The 18,002-nt window shown below is 33.6% G+C and overlaps 1 protein-coding gene across 2 annotated transcripts in view; it reads left to right on the plus strand.

Moving 5' to 3' along the window:
* Nucleotides 1-281: 281 nt before the first annotated feature.
* The window catches only part of LOC143222019 (MPN domain-containing protein), a 36,904-nt gene continuing 19,183 nt past the window's right edge, over nucleotides 282-18,002 (plus strand). The window contains exons 1-3 of one of the 2 annotated variants that reach the window (XM_076447826.1): nucleotides 282-572; nucleotides 4,518-4,753; nucleotides 6,380-6,526. In XM_076447826.1, coding sequence (XP_076303941.1) covers nucleotides 569-572; nucleotides 4,518-4,753; nucleotides 6,380-6,526 — 387 coding nt within the window. In that variant the 5' untranslated portion in view covers nucleotides 282-568. The remainder of the gene's footprint in view (nucleotides 573-4,517; nucleotides 4,754-6,379; nucleotides 6,527-18,002) is intronic. The other variant, XM_076447827.1, reaches the window with a different exon arrangement.

Here is an 18,002-nt window from a genome sequence, read left to right on the forward strand (position 1 = left end):
TTAAGAAAGAAAATTGTGTGTATCAATGTTATTGGCAACTATAATAAATTTGATACATATAGATATTTAATTAAGTTCTAAATTTAAATTATCATTTAACTCAGTTTCAGGCTTTGAATTTGTAATACGTAACAATGCTTTTTTTTTATATTCTAAACGGACTGTGATGCTTTCTTGATTTACTTCATGTTGCTTATTCCAACAACAGAGGCCGCTACTACGTAGTGGTTTGTATTATTTGGAACAATGCTCGGAATTACGGAAAAGTCCGACTAATGTTCGATTGTGGTTTGGTGATTTGCATAATGTTAACGACGGATGAACAAAGTAGACTGTAAAAGGTTTTAGTGTTAAATATAATACAATCTATTATTTTTCGGTTACCTGTAATTTGTAGTGAGGGTAACGTGTCAGCAATTGTAAAACTTATATAAGTTGGCATAGAATAAATACTAATACTTACAAAGTAAACCAAATATTTAAAAATAACGACTGCGGGTAATACTAGTACAGAAAAAGAAAACTTCGTATACGGTAAAGTCAAGTAAAAATTTCTTTTATATCGGCAATGGGTGAGTTATTGATAATGATGTTACTAATGAATAATAATAATAATGTTATTAATATATTAATCTGCTGCTAAGAGTAACTGCTAAGATATGCTGTTAGCGTTAGAGTTACCGTTTAGTGTTACATATTTTTTAACATGACTAAGGCCTATTTTTTTGTGGTAATTAAACTTTTATCAGGCAGAAGTGAATTAACATGTTTTATTATTAATACTATATTACCTAAGAATTTAAAAAGTAAATGATCAAACTATTTTATGTGGCACAATAAAGAGGTGGCAAACAAGGACTATACTAACATTAAGGGTAAGCATGAAAATCAAGATGTGGAAAATATATACTTAATGGGTATAGGTTCTTAACAAAAGTATTAATTGATTATAGTGGAAAGAAACATCCTAAAAAAACATGTACAAGCTTGTTGTTTACAGGCAAAACTTCACAGCTGTGTAGAAATGAAATTATGAACCTTTTTCTTCATGAATTATGGAACAAAAGTGTCAAAAAATGACAAAAAGCTGTTTTGAAAATATTTATCAATTAAGATTGCTGAAACATATAGAGCTAACACATAGAATTCAAAAATATTTTTTAAAGTGACAAGTAACATAAGAACCCAGAAGAAACTGTCATCATACTTCAAGTACAGTAATTTTAGAATTACTTTTTATTTCTAAACATTGTACATGAAAATATATCTTGCACACAAGCTAGCAAATTAGTTATGTAACTACTTTGTTTAATGTTTAAAAACAGTGAAAGACTTGTTTTCTTAACAGTCATCTGTAACAACAATAATGTGTACCTTTTATTTTTTTTAAAGACAGTTCAGAATTATTTAGGTAATTATAAACATGTTTACAATAATAGTGTATTACAGTAAGGAATTGCTCAAATACTTTTTAATGGACAGAAGGACAATAATAATTCATATTGTTGTTTAAGACTCCTAATTAATGTGTATTTGTAATACTGATTAAATTTTTCTGTATTTTTATACTATTAGAAACATCCACTGTGATAATATAGTATTGTGGACTAATCAGTGTTTACCATATAGTTTTAAATTAAGTAAAAATTAATACATTCTGTCAATGATTATGGTAATTTGTTTATGTAGTCACACCATGTGTATTTTCACTTAATTTATGTATAGATAATACAAAAAACAACTTTCTCATGACGATTCTTGCTTCTAAACAGTGAAAAAAAAAATTGATTCTGTAACATGCATAACCTGTGGGTGACTTAAACAGAAGGAACTTTGAATGCAAGTCTCTAGTTTAAACTCATTGTTAGTTTGAAAAAATTGGGGGCACCAATATACTCCACGGTAGTATTTACTTGACATTTCTTATTGTTTTGTTAATTTATTAATGATCAGTTATTGGTTGAGACTTTGACTGAATTGATGTAGATTACAGCTGTGCTTATTTCTTGAAGCTTAGAAAAAACATTTATGGTAGTTAATAACTAAATCAAATAACTTCTGATATTCTTTTTTGTTACTGTATGGTAGAGTGTCTCTGTCTCTGTTAAATTTTGAGAAATGGAGTTCTTCCTTAGATTTGGGCCTGCTTGTAAAACTTTGAAAGAATATAGTTATTACTTTCTGAGAAAAATGTAGGACAGACTTCTGTGATCTGCATTTATTTTGATAACATTAAAGAATACAGTTATGCAATTATAAATATAAACAATAAAATCTGAAAAAAATAGTAAAGTTACACTTTATTTAATACATCAGAAGCCAAGTAGTTTTATTGAAACCCAAATTATAATTGTAATATTCTTAGAGAGGTATTATAAATGAAAGTTTGAAGTGTGAAAATCTTAATTTTGAAGTATGTGTTATGTAAGGTGGCACAATATAAATACCCACGTTTTTATTATTATTGTAGAATAATAAGCTAAATGCATTTTTACTTCCATTTAAATATATGTAAAAGATGGAGTTTATCCAATGGGTTCAAACCCTCCATTTGACATGGATATTTACTAAGTGTATAAACTCTTAACATGTTGTTTTAACCTGTTTTCCATTTATAGAGATTCACATGGTAATTTACACGTGTTAGCATTTTATACTCTGAAATTGGTAGTATGTATGTCGGATCTTAAGAATGGTGGGCACATGTAATAGTTTCAACCATAAGGGTAAAGTTGAAGGTTGTTTCAGTCATTTTGCACATTTTCATTGACATTAGGTTTTAATGATGAAGTGTGTATTTTGGGTTTGTATTTTATTGATGTTAATATTAATTTTTATAAAAAGGATTTGTCAGTATTTAAAGGTACTTCTGTGTATGACAGTTATAAAGTTAATTCTAAGAGATTGATTTTGCTGAACTTTTGAAACATAAGATACAAATTAAAAGAATAATTATAAAATCTTGCTCATAACATCTTTAGTAAGGTCCAATACTTAAACTGAAGTAGTGGGCATTTGATCTGTAAAGAAAAAGAAATCAGTTTACCAGTGAAATAATGACCAAATATTTTAATTTTTTAACCTTATTGTATATAATGAAAACTACAACGGAAAAAAATCTCAAACTTTCCAACAACAAAAATGCTAGTACTGCCATTTTGACATTGTGTATCACATATAAATAGTTATGGCTGTATATATGGGTTATCAGACAAGATTTAAACAGTGACAAATATTTTTGTCTCTCTCTTTTGAATTGTAATAAAAACATGTGCATCACCAAAATATTATATAGAAACTACTTCTATGCATTACAGCAGACCATTATGGTAAAGTATTGCTTTAATAAAATGTAATGGATGCCACATGTACAAGATGTACAAAGTAGTTGAAAACAAAGGATTTTTGCAGCCTCATTTCTTTCTCCAACTATTTTTATAGTTGGAGGTTTATACTTATTTTTTTTAACTGAAGAGTTATTCTTACTCTGGTCCATTTTACTGTTTATTTGTAACTGTTATTTATTCATCTAATGTCATACATTACATCAAATATATGTGTATAAAAATATGCATTTGTTATTTTAAATTGAAATAAAGCATGTTCTGTATAATATAATTCTTAAACTACATGTGAATGTTTTACCTCATTTATGTGGAGTCATGTAAAATAAAGGTTTTTCAATCAAATATAAGCTAGTAATTATGGTAACATTATCAATAAGTTTTACACATTAATAATTTAAAATATTTGTTCAGTAATATATAAAACCTTCAAATGTTAAAATCTACCTTTTAATTACAGCCATATAAGTATTACCATCATTATATTAGGTATCAGTGTTTTTTTAATTTACCATTATTATGAAGCTACATTGAAAGTTTAAAAAAAAAAGCTCTAAGTTGCATAAAACTGAAGAATATTATAATATAACATAATTTAACATTTCCTATTAATATCAGTGAATGAAGAGCATAGACCTATTAAAGCCATGTTATACATGCACACACAGGTGTGTGTGTGTGTGTGTGTCTGTCTGTCTGTCTGTCTGTCTATCTATATATATATATATATATATACATATGTATGTATGTATGTAAATGTGTGTGTGCATAATATGTAGAAGGTAATAAATATTAGGCTGTGTTATAATAAATACCATTTTTAACATTGAAAATTTGATCATTTTCAAGTCTTTTAGTGGAGGTTTAATTCCAAAACTTGTCTGTTAACAGAAGGGAGGTTTTTGATAGTAAACTTTGAATAATACATGGGTAATTACGATACCTGATATAGGTTCGAGTTTATTTTATTTTATTTTTTACTGACTAGAAAAAGTGGCCTATTGGCTAGTTGTTTAATATCGTGACTGGTCAGTTGAATGATTTCTTGACCTTTCTTAAACTGTAAAAACACTTGACCGGAAGACTTAATTGTGGTTGCTTATAGGTCAGTGTTAAGGATATAGTGATTTATTGAGTTCAACTCTATTTATAATTTTTTTTTTTTTTTTTAAGCCACTGAAAGTGTTGGTAAACTTGAACCTGGGATGGAAGATAGTGGGTATCATATGGATAATTCTGGCGATGAAGATGACTTTGAAGATGAAGATGTTGCTGAAGGTACCAGTGGACCGAGTGGGGATCAGTTGAATGCACGAAGGATGTTAAGTGGTAGAGGAGTCACACTGATGATGTTAATAAATGAAGGCATAATTGAAACTGGTGATGGTGTTTTGACTATTGACTATTTGGTAAGATTATTTCTTAAAACTAAAGAAAGCACAATTGTAGTAACTTGCTTAGTATGTACATTGTGTTACCACTTATAAAGACTTGTTGTTGTTATTATTATTACGTCACATATTGCAGTGTTGAAAGTTATAATGAACTACTTCTGCTTTATCTCTCAAGTGGACTGATATTTTGGTCTTTGTTGTTGTTAGAAATATAAGCCTCTACCAGAGCTGTTTGTATTCTGATGAATATTGTCATCTGTTGCATTTTAAAACTATCTATCCATAGGCTGTTTGTAAGGTGACATCCTTATGGTTTGTTGTCTATAGAAATTGAATTTCCATACAATTCTGAATTTAATGTTGGGATCTCAATTGAAAACTGATGTACTTAGGTGTGAAAGGACTTTTTTTTTTTAATTTACTAGTATTTGGCTGTGTCCAGGATTTGTATACATAATGTCAATGAAAACAAATTTTTACATGTAAAATATTTTGTCCATATTATATATGGTGTTCACTCTATTCTGCCCCAAATTGTTTTATGATTTAAATTGCAACAAGTCTCTTTCAGTAGCATTGCACATATATTTTTCTTTGTACACTATTTTACTGTGTACACATTAATTATGAGAATTTTCTATTAGAGAACATTTTGAAATTAATTTTTTTTATTAATCTTTTTCATGTTTAAATTGTAGATAAAATATTGATGAAAAAAAACAAACTGAAACCTAAATATAACTCCTTTATTTCTTCAAGGACTTGTGTTGGTTAGTTTTATTCACTGTTATTTTTATTACAAAATTTATTACTTCTTTCTGCGAAATATCTGTAAAGCATGAAAATAGTTTTTTTTGTACAGTAAAGCAAAGTACAAAAACAATAGGAAATTATTGATTTTGTTTATTATTAATGTGTGTGTGTGTGGCAGAACAGTTAACATTAAAATTTGGTATTGTCAGGTGGAAGTACTTAATAAAATGTTTTTCATTTTTATTAATACACAGCTCATTCTTTCCTTTTCACTTATGAAGTTCAAGTGTGTTTAAAAGGAGTTCAATTTTCTTTTGATCAGTTATGGTAGTTACCATGATTTGATATGGTAACATGAACTACACAGTGCAGTTCCTTTTTTTAGATGTTATTTTATTTCATTACTAAATGCTTATAGTTGTATAAAAATATTTACTTTTGTACCAAATAATAAGAGAAAAAAATTATAACTCTGATTAACACAGATATGTATTTTTTTTTTTCCTTTAACATTGTCAATGATGTCATACGTTGTACTTGATAACTGACTGACGCATGTGTGTCTTACAAGGACATTAACTGTGATAAAGACCTGAATAAAACTAATTGTTTGATATTGTAAAAGTAATTTAAAATAAATGGCATTACCAGTTCTGAGTACCAGTCTCATAAGAGAAGCTCTGTGAACATTAACTAGACCACACCTGGATTGAGTCGATTTGCTAAATAACTATAGTTAGAGGCAAATAACCTCTGTAGTTTCTGCGGAAATTATTTTTTTGCTGTTTTACACCATACACCTAATATATAGAGATTTTGAAGGTTATGTTTTCTAGTGATTTCCCATTAAGACATAAATTATACTGTATTCTTTATAATTATTTAAAGGGGAGCAAGTTTGTTGGCGACTTACTACCAGGTGGGAAAATCCGTTGGCAGGACTCGAAAGAAATATTTTCTTCCCCCAGTGCTTGGGCAACTCACTGTAAGAAAATACTTAATCCTGAGAAAAAGTCGGGATGTGGATGGTCAACTGTAAGTTCCTTTCATAATGTTTGATAAAAGTTTAATTTAGAGTTCAGTTGATTATTGCTCATGAGCTGGTGATAAAAACAAAACATATATTCATCTTTATTCTTCAGTGACATAGCTAGAAGCAAATACACTGATGTTAAAAATCAAGTTTTTTTATACTTGCTGTGGGCAAAGGTACCAAAAGACAGTTGTGTTTTGTGTTAATGGCAAACAAAACATAATGGGTATATTCTGGTTACTTGGAATACTCAAAAATGGTTGATTATTTTCTTAAGTCATGATACTAATAGGTAAAGCTGAACAAACTTGAATTAATCAAACATAATAATGATCAATCTTAATGGCAATCAATATTCCAATTATTGTAAAGACAGAATAATTGAAAATACTAATTTCATATATTTGATTGTCTCTGTGACATCATAATTTTGGTTGCTGGATTATTGGAATAATACGAGACCTTAACTTTGAAATCCAGCGGTGTGGATTCCTGTATGTGGTGAGGGGACCTCCCAGGGAAGGTTCTGTTCTGTCTGGTTACCTTCTCTGGGATCTAAACATCCACCCACGTGTTTGCCGTGCGTGGCGACCTGTGAAGGGGAGGAGAGGATCTTGGTGGTTGAGGGGTCCAACCCTAACACATCACTTTGGCCTCGAATTCCTGTAGACGGGCGGTTTTTGGGTGGCCCCCCTTGGGTCAATCGGCTGGTCCACTTGGGCTAGAGTCAACCAAGTATCAGTGTTGGAAGTTTTCAACGGGTGTTGTGGACATTGTGCCTGATGCTGGTGTTTGGGTATAGTGCTCACGAAACCCTGGCGTTGCTGCATTGTCCTTGCATGACTTTGTAGTGCGTCCCCTTGTAGGGCTCCATGGTGGGTGGGGTCAGTGGGTACCGAAATTTTTCTTTTCCTATGGATCCTCCAAAAATTTAAATAAAATTGTAAAAAACAGTCAATGGGTAGCGACCACGTCTTGAATACTCAGAACAGCAATCTTCAACATCAGTAACACATGTACCTCATTTTCTTATATTACATTCTCTTTTGGAAAAACCTTTAGGGCAAATGTCCCCTTTTTTTATTCAAAAGGGACTAGAGGGACTTGCTGGCTCTCCAAAGTTAGTAAAGAAACTTCGATCTGGTGACATATTGGTTGAAACATCCACATCCCAACACAGTGAACTCCTCTTGAATTCAAAGGCAATTGGGGATATACCTATAGAGGTTACACCCCATGCTACCTTGAATTCTTCACGAGGAGTTATTGTTGAAAGGGATTTGAAGAACGTTCCCGAGTCAGAGATTCTCGCTGGTCTCTCCACAAAGGAGTTTCTGCAGTGAGGCATCTCCACTGCAAAGATGGAGTTACACTGCCAACGAATACCCTCGTTTTAACATTTACTTCACCACGTGCACCTGCCACCATCAAGGCAGGTTATTTCATTTGCAGGGTTCGGCCATACATACCAAACCCTCTTCGATGTTTCCAATGTCAGAGATTTGGCCACTCAAAGACATCTTGTCGTGGTTCCCTGACATGTGCTTGTTGTTAAGACAAGGACCACGGTGCCTATGACTGTGACATGAATCCATATTGCATAAACTGCAATGGTTCTCACCCCTCTTACTTTCATTCTTGCCCAAAATGGTTGGAGGAAAAAGATGTGCAGCGTTTGAAAACGACACGTAACATTAGTTATCCTGAGGCTCGGAAATTGCTGTCCACAACTCCATCTCGGACATATGCTGCTGCACTTCATTCCACAACTACAGTGGGAGTGCAGACAGATCTCTCTGTGCCTCCAAGAGAATCGTTTTCAAAACAAATGAAAAGCCTTTTGACCTCCGTGGTTAAAAAGGTTGATGAATCGACTTCCACACCCATCTCTGTTCCTCCCATACCTTCCAACAAACCTCAAGATCCACGTCCTTCAGTTTCAAATACAGGCATTTCTTCTGATACATCTTTTTCTCCCACCACAAGAGACAAAACAATTATTCGTTTGCATCCTCAGTCACTGGATTCCCCTTCCAATAACAAAAACCTGCCCACCCAACCCAGAGCAGGATCCATGGAGGTTGATAGACCTCCTCCGACTAAAGACAGTAAAGAAAAAAGACGTGGTCGTAAACCGAAGGGTTCTCCAGCCACTTCACCTACCCGTTCTTAAAAATGGCCACCTTGATACAATGTAACTGTCGAGGTTTACGTTCTAATCTGGATGATATCAAAACGCTGATTGCTTCCTACCATCCTGTTTGTCTTTCTTTACAAGAAAGATTTCTCAAAACTGCTTATACTGTCTCCATTCGGCAGTTTTCTCTGTACAGAAATGACAGGTTGTGTGATGGTCGAGTACTTGGAGGGGTGGCACTGTTGGTTGATCAACACGTGCCCACCCTGTCTTTGTCACTCAACACACCCTTGGAGTCTGTAGCCATCCGTGTTTCCTTGGGTCATACCATCACTGTTTGTTCTCTGTACCCATCAGATCTTGATGCTCTCGTTGAGCAATTGCCATCTCCATTTCTAATCCTAGGGGATTTTAATGGACATCATCCCCTCTGGGGAAGTGCTATTATTCTCTTTTCAATACTGGTTCTTCCACTTACTTTCATGCACCTAGTCAATCCTTTACCGCTATTGATCTCTCAGTTTGCTCCCCTTCATTATTCTCCCATTTTTCATGGAGGGTTGACAGTAATCCACTAGGCGGTGATCGTTTTCCGATCCTTTTGAGAGAGACTGGCCGTGGTCAATGCCACCCTACCCACGTGCCCCGGTGGACTGGTCCACTTTCACTGCTCTCGCAGAACGTGATCCTGCCATCGTAAATCAGCCATCAATAGACGACTATGTAGCAGCGGTAACTGACTGTATTACACATGCAGCTGCTCAGTGTATTCCTAAAACCTCGACACGTTTTCCACGATATCCTCGTCCGTGGTGGAATCCTGCTTGCCACTTAGCACGGAAGGCTCAAAAGCGGGCCTGGGATACTTTTCGTAGATATCCCACACTTTCAAACCCGGTTGCTTTCCAACAGGTCCGTGCACATGCTAGGTGGGTAAGACGTCAAAGCCAGAAGGAATCTTGGATTAAGTTCACAACCAGCATACCTTCTACCACCAGTTCCAAGATCATATGGGACAGGATTCGAAAGGTTAATGGGCACTACAATTCTGTCCCCCTCTCGATCTTACTCTCTAATGGTCAGGAGGTGACTGATGTTCGGAACATCGCTAACACTCTAGGTGAAAGCTTTTGCCGGGTATCTAGCACTTCTGCTTGTTCCTCCACCTTCCTGGCCATCAAGACTCGGGCAGAGCGATCACCTCTTTCCTTTAGAACTGACTGTTTCTTTGACTATAATTGTCCCTTTACCCTAGTGGAACTAAAAATGGTCCTTCATCGGTCTGCCAGTACGTCTGTTGGACCTGATGATATTCATTATGACATGCTGCACCATCTATCTCCTGCTTCTCTTGATGTCCTTCTGATTGTTTTCAACCGGATCTGGCAGGAGAATGTTTTTCCTGATGCCTGGCACCAGGCTATTATTTTACTTTTCTCTAAGCCAGGGAAAGATCCCAAGATTCCTTCAAAGTACTGTCCAATTGCTTTGACGAGCTGTCTCTGTAAGACATTAGAAAGGATGGTTAATGCTCGTCTTGTTTGGTTCCTGGAATCAAACAACCTCCTCTCGCCCACCCAGTGTGGGTTCCGTCGATAGCACTCCACCACAGACCACCTAATTCGTCTTGAAACATCTATCAGAGAAGCCTTTCTCAACCGCCAACATCTTGTATCAATATTCTTTGACACAGAGAAGGCTTACGACACAACATGGAGGTATGGCATTTTGTGAGACCTCCATACATATGGGTTACGTGGCCATCTACTTATGTTTATTACAAATTTTTTAATGGACAGGAGATTCCAAGTTCGTGTGGGTTCGACACTTTCCCGTTCTTTTGTACAGGAACTTGGAGTCCCTCAAGGCTGTGTATTTAGTGTTACACTCTTCAGTATAAAGATAAATGCCATCACTGAACAACTCCCTCTCACTGTTGCGAATGGGCTGTATGAGACTTTCACATCTCATGTCAGTCGTCAAACATGAGATATAATGAGCGGCAACTACAAACCACCCTCAATTGTGTACGGAAGTGGACTCTGGCGAACGGCTTTAATTTCTCTCTCTCCAAAACTGTATGCATGCACTTTTGCCGTCGACGGGGTATTCACCCTGATCCTGAACTTCATATCGGTGAAGTTTTGCTGCCAGTGGTCCCGGAGACCAAGTTCTTGGGGCTTATCTTTGATCGTAAACTGACCTTTATATCTCACTTAAAGCAGCTTCGGGTCAAATGCACGAGAGCACTGAACATCCTCCGTGTTCCCTCTTCTACCAGTTGGGGGGCAGATCGCTGTTCAATGTTAAAGGTATATCGTGCTCTTATTAGATCAAAACTTGATTATGGATCAATGGTCTATGGCTCTGCCAGACTCTTGGCCTTAAAGATGCTGGACCTCATTCATCACCAAGGACTTCGACTCTGCACTGGGGCTTTCCGTACCTCTCCAGTTCAAAGTATATACATTGAATCTCATGAACCTTCTCTACAACCTTCGCCGTTTGCAACTATCTTTACAATATACTTCGAAACTTCATTCCTTACCAAAGCAATTCACCTGGAAATGTGTTTTCCTTCCTCGGTGGGCAGTACTTTTTCAGAACAGACGATCTGTCATTGCTCCGTTTGGCCTTCGCATCCGGCGCAATTGGATGAATTGGGTCTGTCCTTGGATAACATTGCAGATTCCACAGGTCGGCCCATCCCACCATGGCTTATTACAGCCCCCCAAATGTGACCTTTCTTTCAGTCACCTAAAAAAGGCAGATACTCCAGATTGGAAGTACCGTCTTTTATTCAATGAATATCTTTCAAACAATCATTCAGTTCCCATTTATACAGATGGTTCCAAATCAGGTAATTCAGTGGGCTCTGCTATGGTTTGCTATGGGTCAGTAGTTGCGCGCAGAATTCCTTCTACAACTTCTGTGTTCACTGCTGAACTGTATGCCATATCTCTTGCCCTGGATCATATTGCAGCTGAGCAGTACTCCAACTGCACTATTTATACTGATTCGCTTAGTTCTATACTTGCCTTGGAATCGCTACACGTTAGCTCACATCCTATTCTCGCTGATATTCGAAACCGACTGGCCCATTTCTCATTAGCAGCTACTTCAATCCAGTTTTTCTGGATACCAGGCCATGTTGGTATTTGTGGGAACGAGCTTGCAGACATGGCAGCTAAATATGTCTGCTTCAGCACCATCACTCCTATGCCTATTCCATACATGGACTATGGTGTTGTCTTCAAGGCTCTGCTCCATGCCAGCTGGCAGTCCACTTGGAGTGAGCAACGCGACAACAAACTTTTTCAAATCAAACCCAAAATTGGACTTTGGCCATCTAGCTTCCATAAAGTTTGGAAGGAGGAAGTTGTTTTCACTAGGCTACGCATTGGTCACAGTTTTTTTAACTCATCATTTTCTTTTATCTGGAACTGATGCACCAATGTGTAGTTTGTGTAACACTCAAATCACTATCAGCCACGTTTTACTTTCTTGCCATCGTTACAATTCTCAACGACGGCAATATTTTAAACATTTTTTCCCAGGGTCAGTCTGTAACATTAGACAGAGTTATTGGTGATGGTGACTCTGTCCACCTTGATAATGTTTTTAATTTTTTAATGGCCATTAATCTTTTAATCTCATTTAAGTGTTGCATATTTATTCATTACACCTTTTAATTGTGGTTCCTTTTTTACAGTTTTAATCTCTCTCATTCAATTTGACATTGGACAATGGCCAGAACATTAAATAACTCGACACCAGGACTGGAAAGGCCAACTTCAGGTGACTAACGCTACTGTTTGAACTACTCGTTAGTCGTCCTGGCGAGTTGTTATTATACTTTTGCTGCATATCATTTCACACTTTTACTACTTTACTTTTTAGTACTGGCCATATTGACTCATAACCCGGAACCAGGACTGGAAAGAACAACTTCAGGTGACTGATGGTGGTTTTTATACTTACCTGTTAGTCTTCCTGGCGGGTTATGATCATTACCATTCTGCTACAGGTAGTCCTTTACAACTTTGTTGACTGGATGTCAACATTGGTTTTTATGCCATTTTCTGTTTTAATTGCCATTTTGCTTTTATCTTCAATTACTCTTACAAATTTTACTCCATTTACTTGACTTTTATCTTTTTACTGGACATTTGGCTACTCATTATTATGATTTTGCGGAGTGTCTTTTAAAACTTTTAAAATATAACTTTTCTGATATAAATTGATTTGGTTGTAATTTTGATTGATTTATTACATTATGTGGCATTAATAAATGCTTATAGCTAATTAGTTATATTGATTATTCAAGTTAATCACCCACCTGTAATATTTATCGTGTAGTTATTAAATTGAGAAGATGAATCTTAACTATTGTATAATTGTGTGTTAAATTTTGAAAAAATATTGAAGAATTTGATATTAGTTGGTCTCCACACTCCTAGAGAAATTTGGGAAAGTGCCATTTTTTCTTCAGTTCTAGAAGTCTGAATCCTTATTTTTACTGGTAACTACTTGAAATTAAATCTTTCTGAAGAAATTCACTGAATTTCTGCTGAATACTAGGCCTAATAAGGTCAGGCGGAATACAACAAATGTATTATTGGTGTGGACACGTCATATATATATAATGACCAAAATTGTACCCAGTATTCCTAATGAGGACTAACTAATGATATACATAGGGAGTAAAGATAGTAATTAAATTTGTTTAACTAATAGATTTGAATAGCAATAAATAGGGATTATGTTGAGAAGTGTCCTGTAAAATAATCAGTTCCTCAAAATTACCATTAACACTGTTGCTAGTGGCATCTTTATCTGATCATTGCAAGGTTTTAGTGAGCTATGACCGTAATTTAAAGTATGTTATTCTTATGGTGTATGAAAAAACTGAGTTAATGATCTAGGTTTTAATTTAGTGCAAGTTTTAAATGCTTAGTTTTATGAGTCAGTACTGAAAATAAATCCTCAATTTGCCATGGTATGTGATTTTGTGACATTTGTTGTATAGGTATCCTCTCTTCTCTAATTTATTTTCCACTCTTTAGAGAAGTATGAAATTTAATGTGCATTACTCATTATAATATTCTTATTGCTTATGCAAAACATAATTTTTATAGCCTTAAATCTTATTTGGTTACAGAGTCATAATCTAGAAAATTGGATCCCTCTTGCCATGCCTCTTTGTAACATTCTTTCTTTCAGAAATTGCCAATAGTTCTCTTTGATGTATAATACTATATGAATTATAACCAACAGAAAGATAAGGTTTTAATCCATCAGTTTATGTGTTATGTTGCTTTCTTGTACAGAGAATTGTCTATTTCATTTCAAGTTCAAAAAATACTCCCATGGGAAATGCATTGATGATCTTAATGTTTAATGACTCTTATCACATAATTAGAAAGTAAGATAATATGTGATATATGACATTATCTGCATTTTGCATTATATTATCCTGTGTTTTTGGTGCATTATTTAATTAAATAAAACATTATTGAAAGCAGTAGTACTGTTACTTCCACTTTGTTTGTTGTTAGTCCTATAAGAGTGATCTATGTGAAATTGTTGGATGAAATTATTTACAATTGAATAAAAGTATGTAATTCCATAATTTCTAGAACCTTATAAATGAATATCATAAGATGTTTAATGTAAATGTTTATATTTTATTTTCCATATCCTCTACCATATCATTAACTGTAGCTACTATTAACATGCAGAGCATTAAATTGTTTAAAATTGACAAATGTTTTATCTCTTTGTTCAATAATCTTAATGTGTTCTTTGGGGTGTACATAATTTCACATCTTTACTTTTTTAATTATAGTTTATTTTTATGTTCTGTTTTCCTTTTGTGTTTTTATTTTTGATTATTTATGTCAACATGTCAGTGGTTGCCCACAGGTGATGCAACATTATCAGCACTGACAAATAACCTGTGACAAGAGATTTTGCACTTACTAAGCTAGGTAACACTTGTTGAGCGTGGCAAAGCTGAATACACACACACACACACACACACACACACACACACACACACACACACACACACACACACACACACATTTAAGAAAAAAACCATTGAATCTTTCAATTATGACCTTTAAAACACAAGTAATATATAATTAACTAAAATATAAAAGTATAACCTAAATGCAGTTAACTGTGTGTGAAACGTATTTGTATAAGATGAAAAAAAATGTCCAAATGTCATTGACAACCTCTTCAGCAATGAACTTAGTGCTAGTTGTACTACATTTGTAAACTGATATGTAGTGTTATTTTCATGGTAACCATGAGATATTATAGTGTGAAATCTCCTCTTTCTATTGGTGTAAGTAATGAAAGTGGGTATGGCTTATCTCAAATAATTTTACAACATTTTCCTTTGACCCAGGTTTTTGTTTCAAATAACTGAAACAAGTTATATACCTGTACTTTGATCATCTGTGTGAAAATGCTTACATTACACACAGTAGATTTTACACAGGAGAAACAACAGTTAAGATGCTTTCAACTGTGAGTGAATCAAATGTCAAACTGAATGACAAGGCAAAACATGAACATGATAAAGTATTTATGATCTATAGGTGCAAAACAAACAAACAGATTTGTAATTACAACAGAAATGTGGCATACATAAGGAGTAAACAATTTAAATATAAATATCATAGCATGAGAAAGTTACAAAATGTGGCACAAATAAAATAACCATATTACCATTTCAGCTCCCTTTTCATGAAACAGTTGAAAAATTATACAACTTTTACTATTTTAAAATTAACCATAAATTTATTATGAAAATCCAATTTCAGACTAAAAGATTTTTCTACTACACAGATTGTCTACCAACTGCCATTGGTTCACACTGAGCTATTTTTGAACTTGTTCAAAGTGTAAAGCCACCTGTATTGGTGAAATCAAGTGTCACCTTAAAGAACGAGCATGTACACACATGGTCATATTTGTAAAGCCTGAAAGAAGGGTTACAAACCCTCCCAACTTCCCTATCTATCAGCACAGCACAGAAATAAGACATTCATCTTCTCTCTTTAACCAAACATGATATTGAATGTCTAATAAAAGAAGCATCATACATAATAATAAAGCATTCTTCCATACCTAAATTTTTCATTTTCTCTTGTTATAACTTCTATATCCAAAATGTTTACTTCTGATGTACATCATATTTTGATTGTAATTACAAATATTGTTTGTTTATTTCTTTAGATTATTGATTGTGGAGTTTTGATGATTCTGAAGCATTTAATAAATGTTTTCAGATTATTATGTTCATGTTCTGCTTTATTAAGTTACATTTTCTGAAAAATGAGTCAACAACAAAACTGAATTTTTTATTGTTTTATAGGTTTCTTTTGAAATGAGGAATAAAAACATGTATAAAACTTTGAATTATAATTCTCTTTATGATGATAATTTCCTTAAAATACATTGATAGTAAAATGGTTGAATTAAAATTTGTATATAACTCAGTAACACTAACATGTACAGAAAGGAGTTTGAAAATTGCATCATCCTGAAAGGGTTAAACACTAACCTACTCACAGAGCCCTGTGTTCTACCTGTGATGATGATGGGTAGAGAAGCCTAGTTAGTAGTGTTAATTATTCTCATACATGTTTTTATTTTTTAAAGTGTTTTTTTCTTTGTTTGTGTGTGTATAACCATCTCATGACAATAATTGATATTTTTTTTGTATGTAATCAATTAAAGGGACTAAGAATGAATTGATTAGCAACTTGCACTGATCATATAGCTCTAATGGAGAGTTAATTACTTCTTCTGACATTTAGTAATTTTTAGTCTATAATTAAACCATAAAATATTTAACTTTACTACCAAGAGAGAAATGTTTAGATGGCTTAAGTGATTTTTTTCCACCACTGTGCTAAGATCTTTTTCTTTGGTCATGCTGTTGAGTGAGTTCTCATCTGTATTCAGTGTCATCCACATTATGGTAATCCAAGTCTATTACCTTGAATTTAAAAATGGATCCACTTCACAACATCTTAAACTAGAAATTTTCTAGAATTTGTTATGAGCAGTCTTGAATAATTTAGTGGTTGTACCGAAGTCAATATCATTAAGCTACATATGAAAAAGCAAAGGCCCAAGTATTGATTCCTGATGCAACTTATAAGCTACAAGAGTCCAGTTTGGTTGGACTCCATTAATAACACTTTGCTTTCTTTCATACACCTGTCCTACAGTCCAGTTAATTAGTCTCTCTCTTAACATAACCAAGGTTTTTTTTTTTTTTTTATCTTTCTGTTACTTGGAGAACAAGTAATATCTTTACAAATAGATAACAAGATTTCCTTTAGTGAACCTATTTTGGTTTCTTGTATGATATTATATTTCAATAAATAATTTTTTTACATAATCTGTCATGATTCTAGAATTTTTTTAACTACAGGACATTTTCTGAAGTTTTCAGAGCAATGCTTATAAAAGTTTTTAAGAGTAGGAGTGATGTTAAAATATCTTATCAGGCACGTTACTTATTTTGCTCACATTCAACATTCTTAAAAAAAAACACCAGAAAACTGGGAGTCTTAACTTCTATTTTAACCAGTTTTTTTATATTTCCTGTTATCATTTTCTTTTTAGGAACATACCTATCTTTAAACAAAGCAACTTATTTTCAAATATTTTTGAAAACTAATTGTCAGTCTATCTTGTTATATTAATTAAAAATATTGTCTTATGACTTTGACATTAGTTTTTCTGAAAATTAGAAACTAAAATTGGATTTCTTTCAGTCTCAGAATGTAGAGAAACATCAATTATAATTATGCAATTATCTCTCCAGTTTTCCGAAATGTATCATTAATGATTAACAATAAATCTAAAATGGTGTCCACACCCCTGCTTGGACCTCCTGGTCATTTTTTTGTAAGAAACTATGCTGAATCTCAAAAGAAATGTTTCTCCTTTTCTCTTTAATTTCATATTCTTCAAATTGTCATTTTAAAAAGTAATGTTTCCCATAATATTGTATCACTATTGTTATTTTAGTGATAAAAATCCTTATCGTATAGTTTCTGCATTTTCAGATTAAACTGATTCATTTATAGATTAAAAATTATGAAGTACTACTGAGTTCTGTTAAAATTGTCCAAATCTGTGGTAAGAAATAAATGGATAGGACACAAATGTTTAAGATGCAATGAAACATTTTTATATAAACACAAAACAGTGTGTTTGTTACCTTAAGCATGGAATAGAATTATTCCATACTGACCTTTCACTCGAAATGGAGTTCTAGTCTGTTTTATCTAATTGAATTGATAATTTTA

The sequence above is a fragment of the Tachypleus tridentatus genome, chromosome 8 (genome assembly GCF_004210375.1).
Source record: "Tachypleus tridentatus isolate NWPU-2018 chromosome 8, ASM421037v1, whole genome shotgun sequence".
In the NCBI taxonomy this organism is placed as follows: Eukaryota; Metazoa; Arthropoda; class Merostomata; order Xiphosura; family Limulidae; genus Tachypleus; species Tachypleus tridentatus.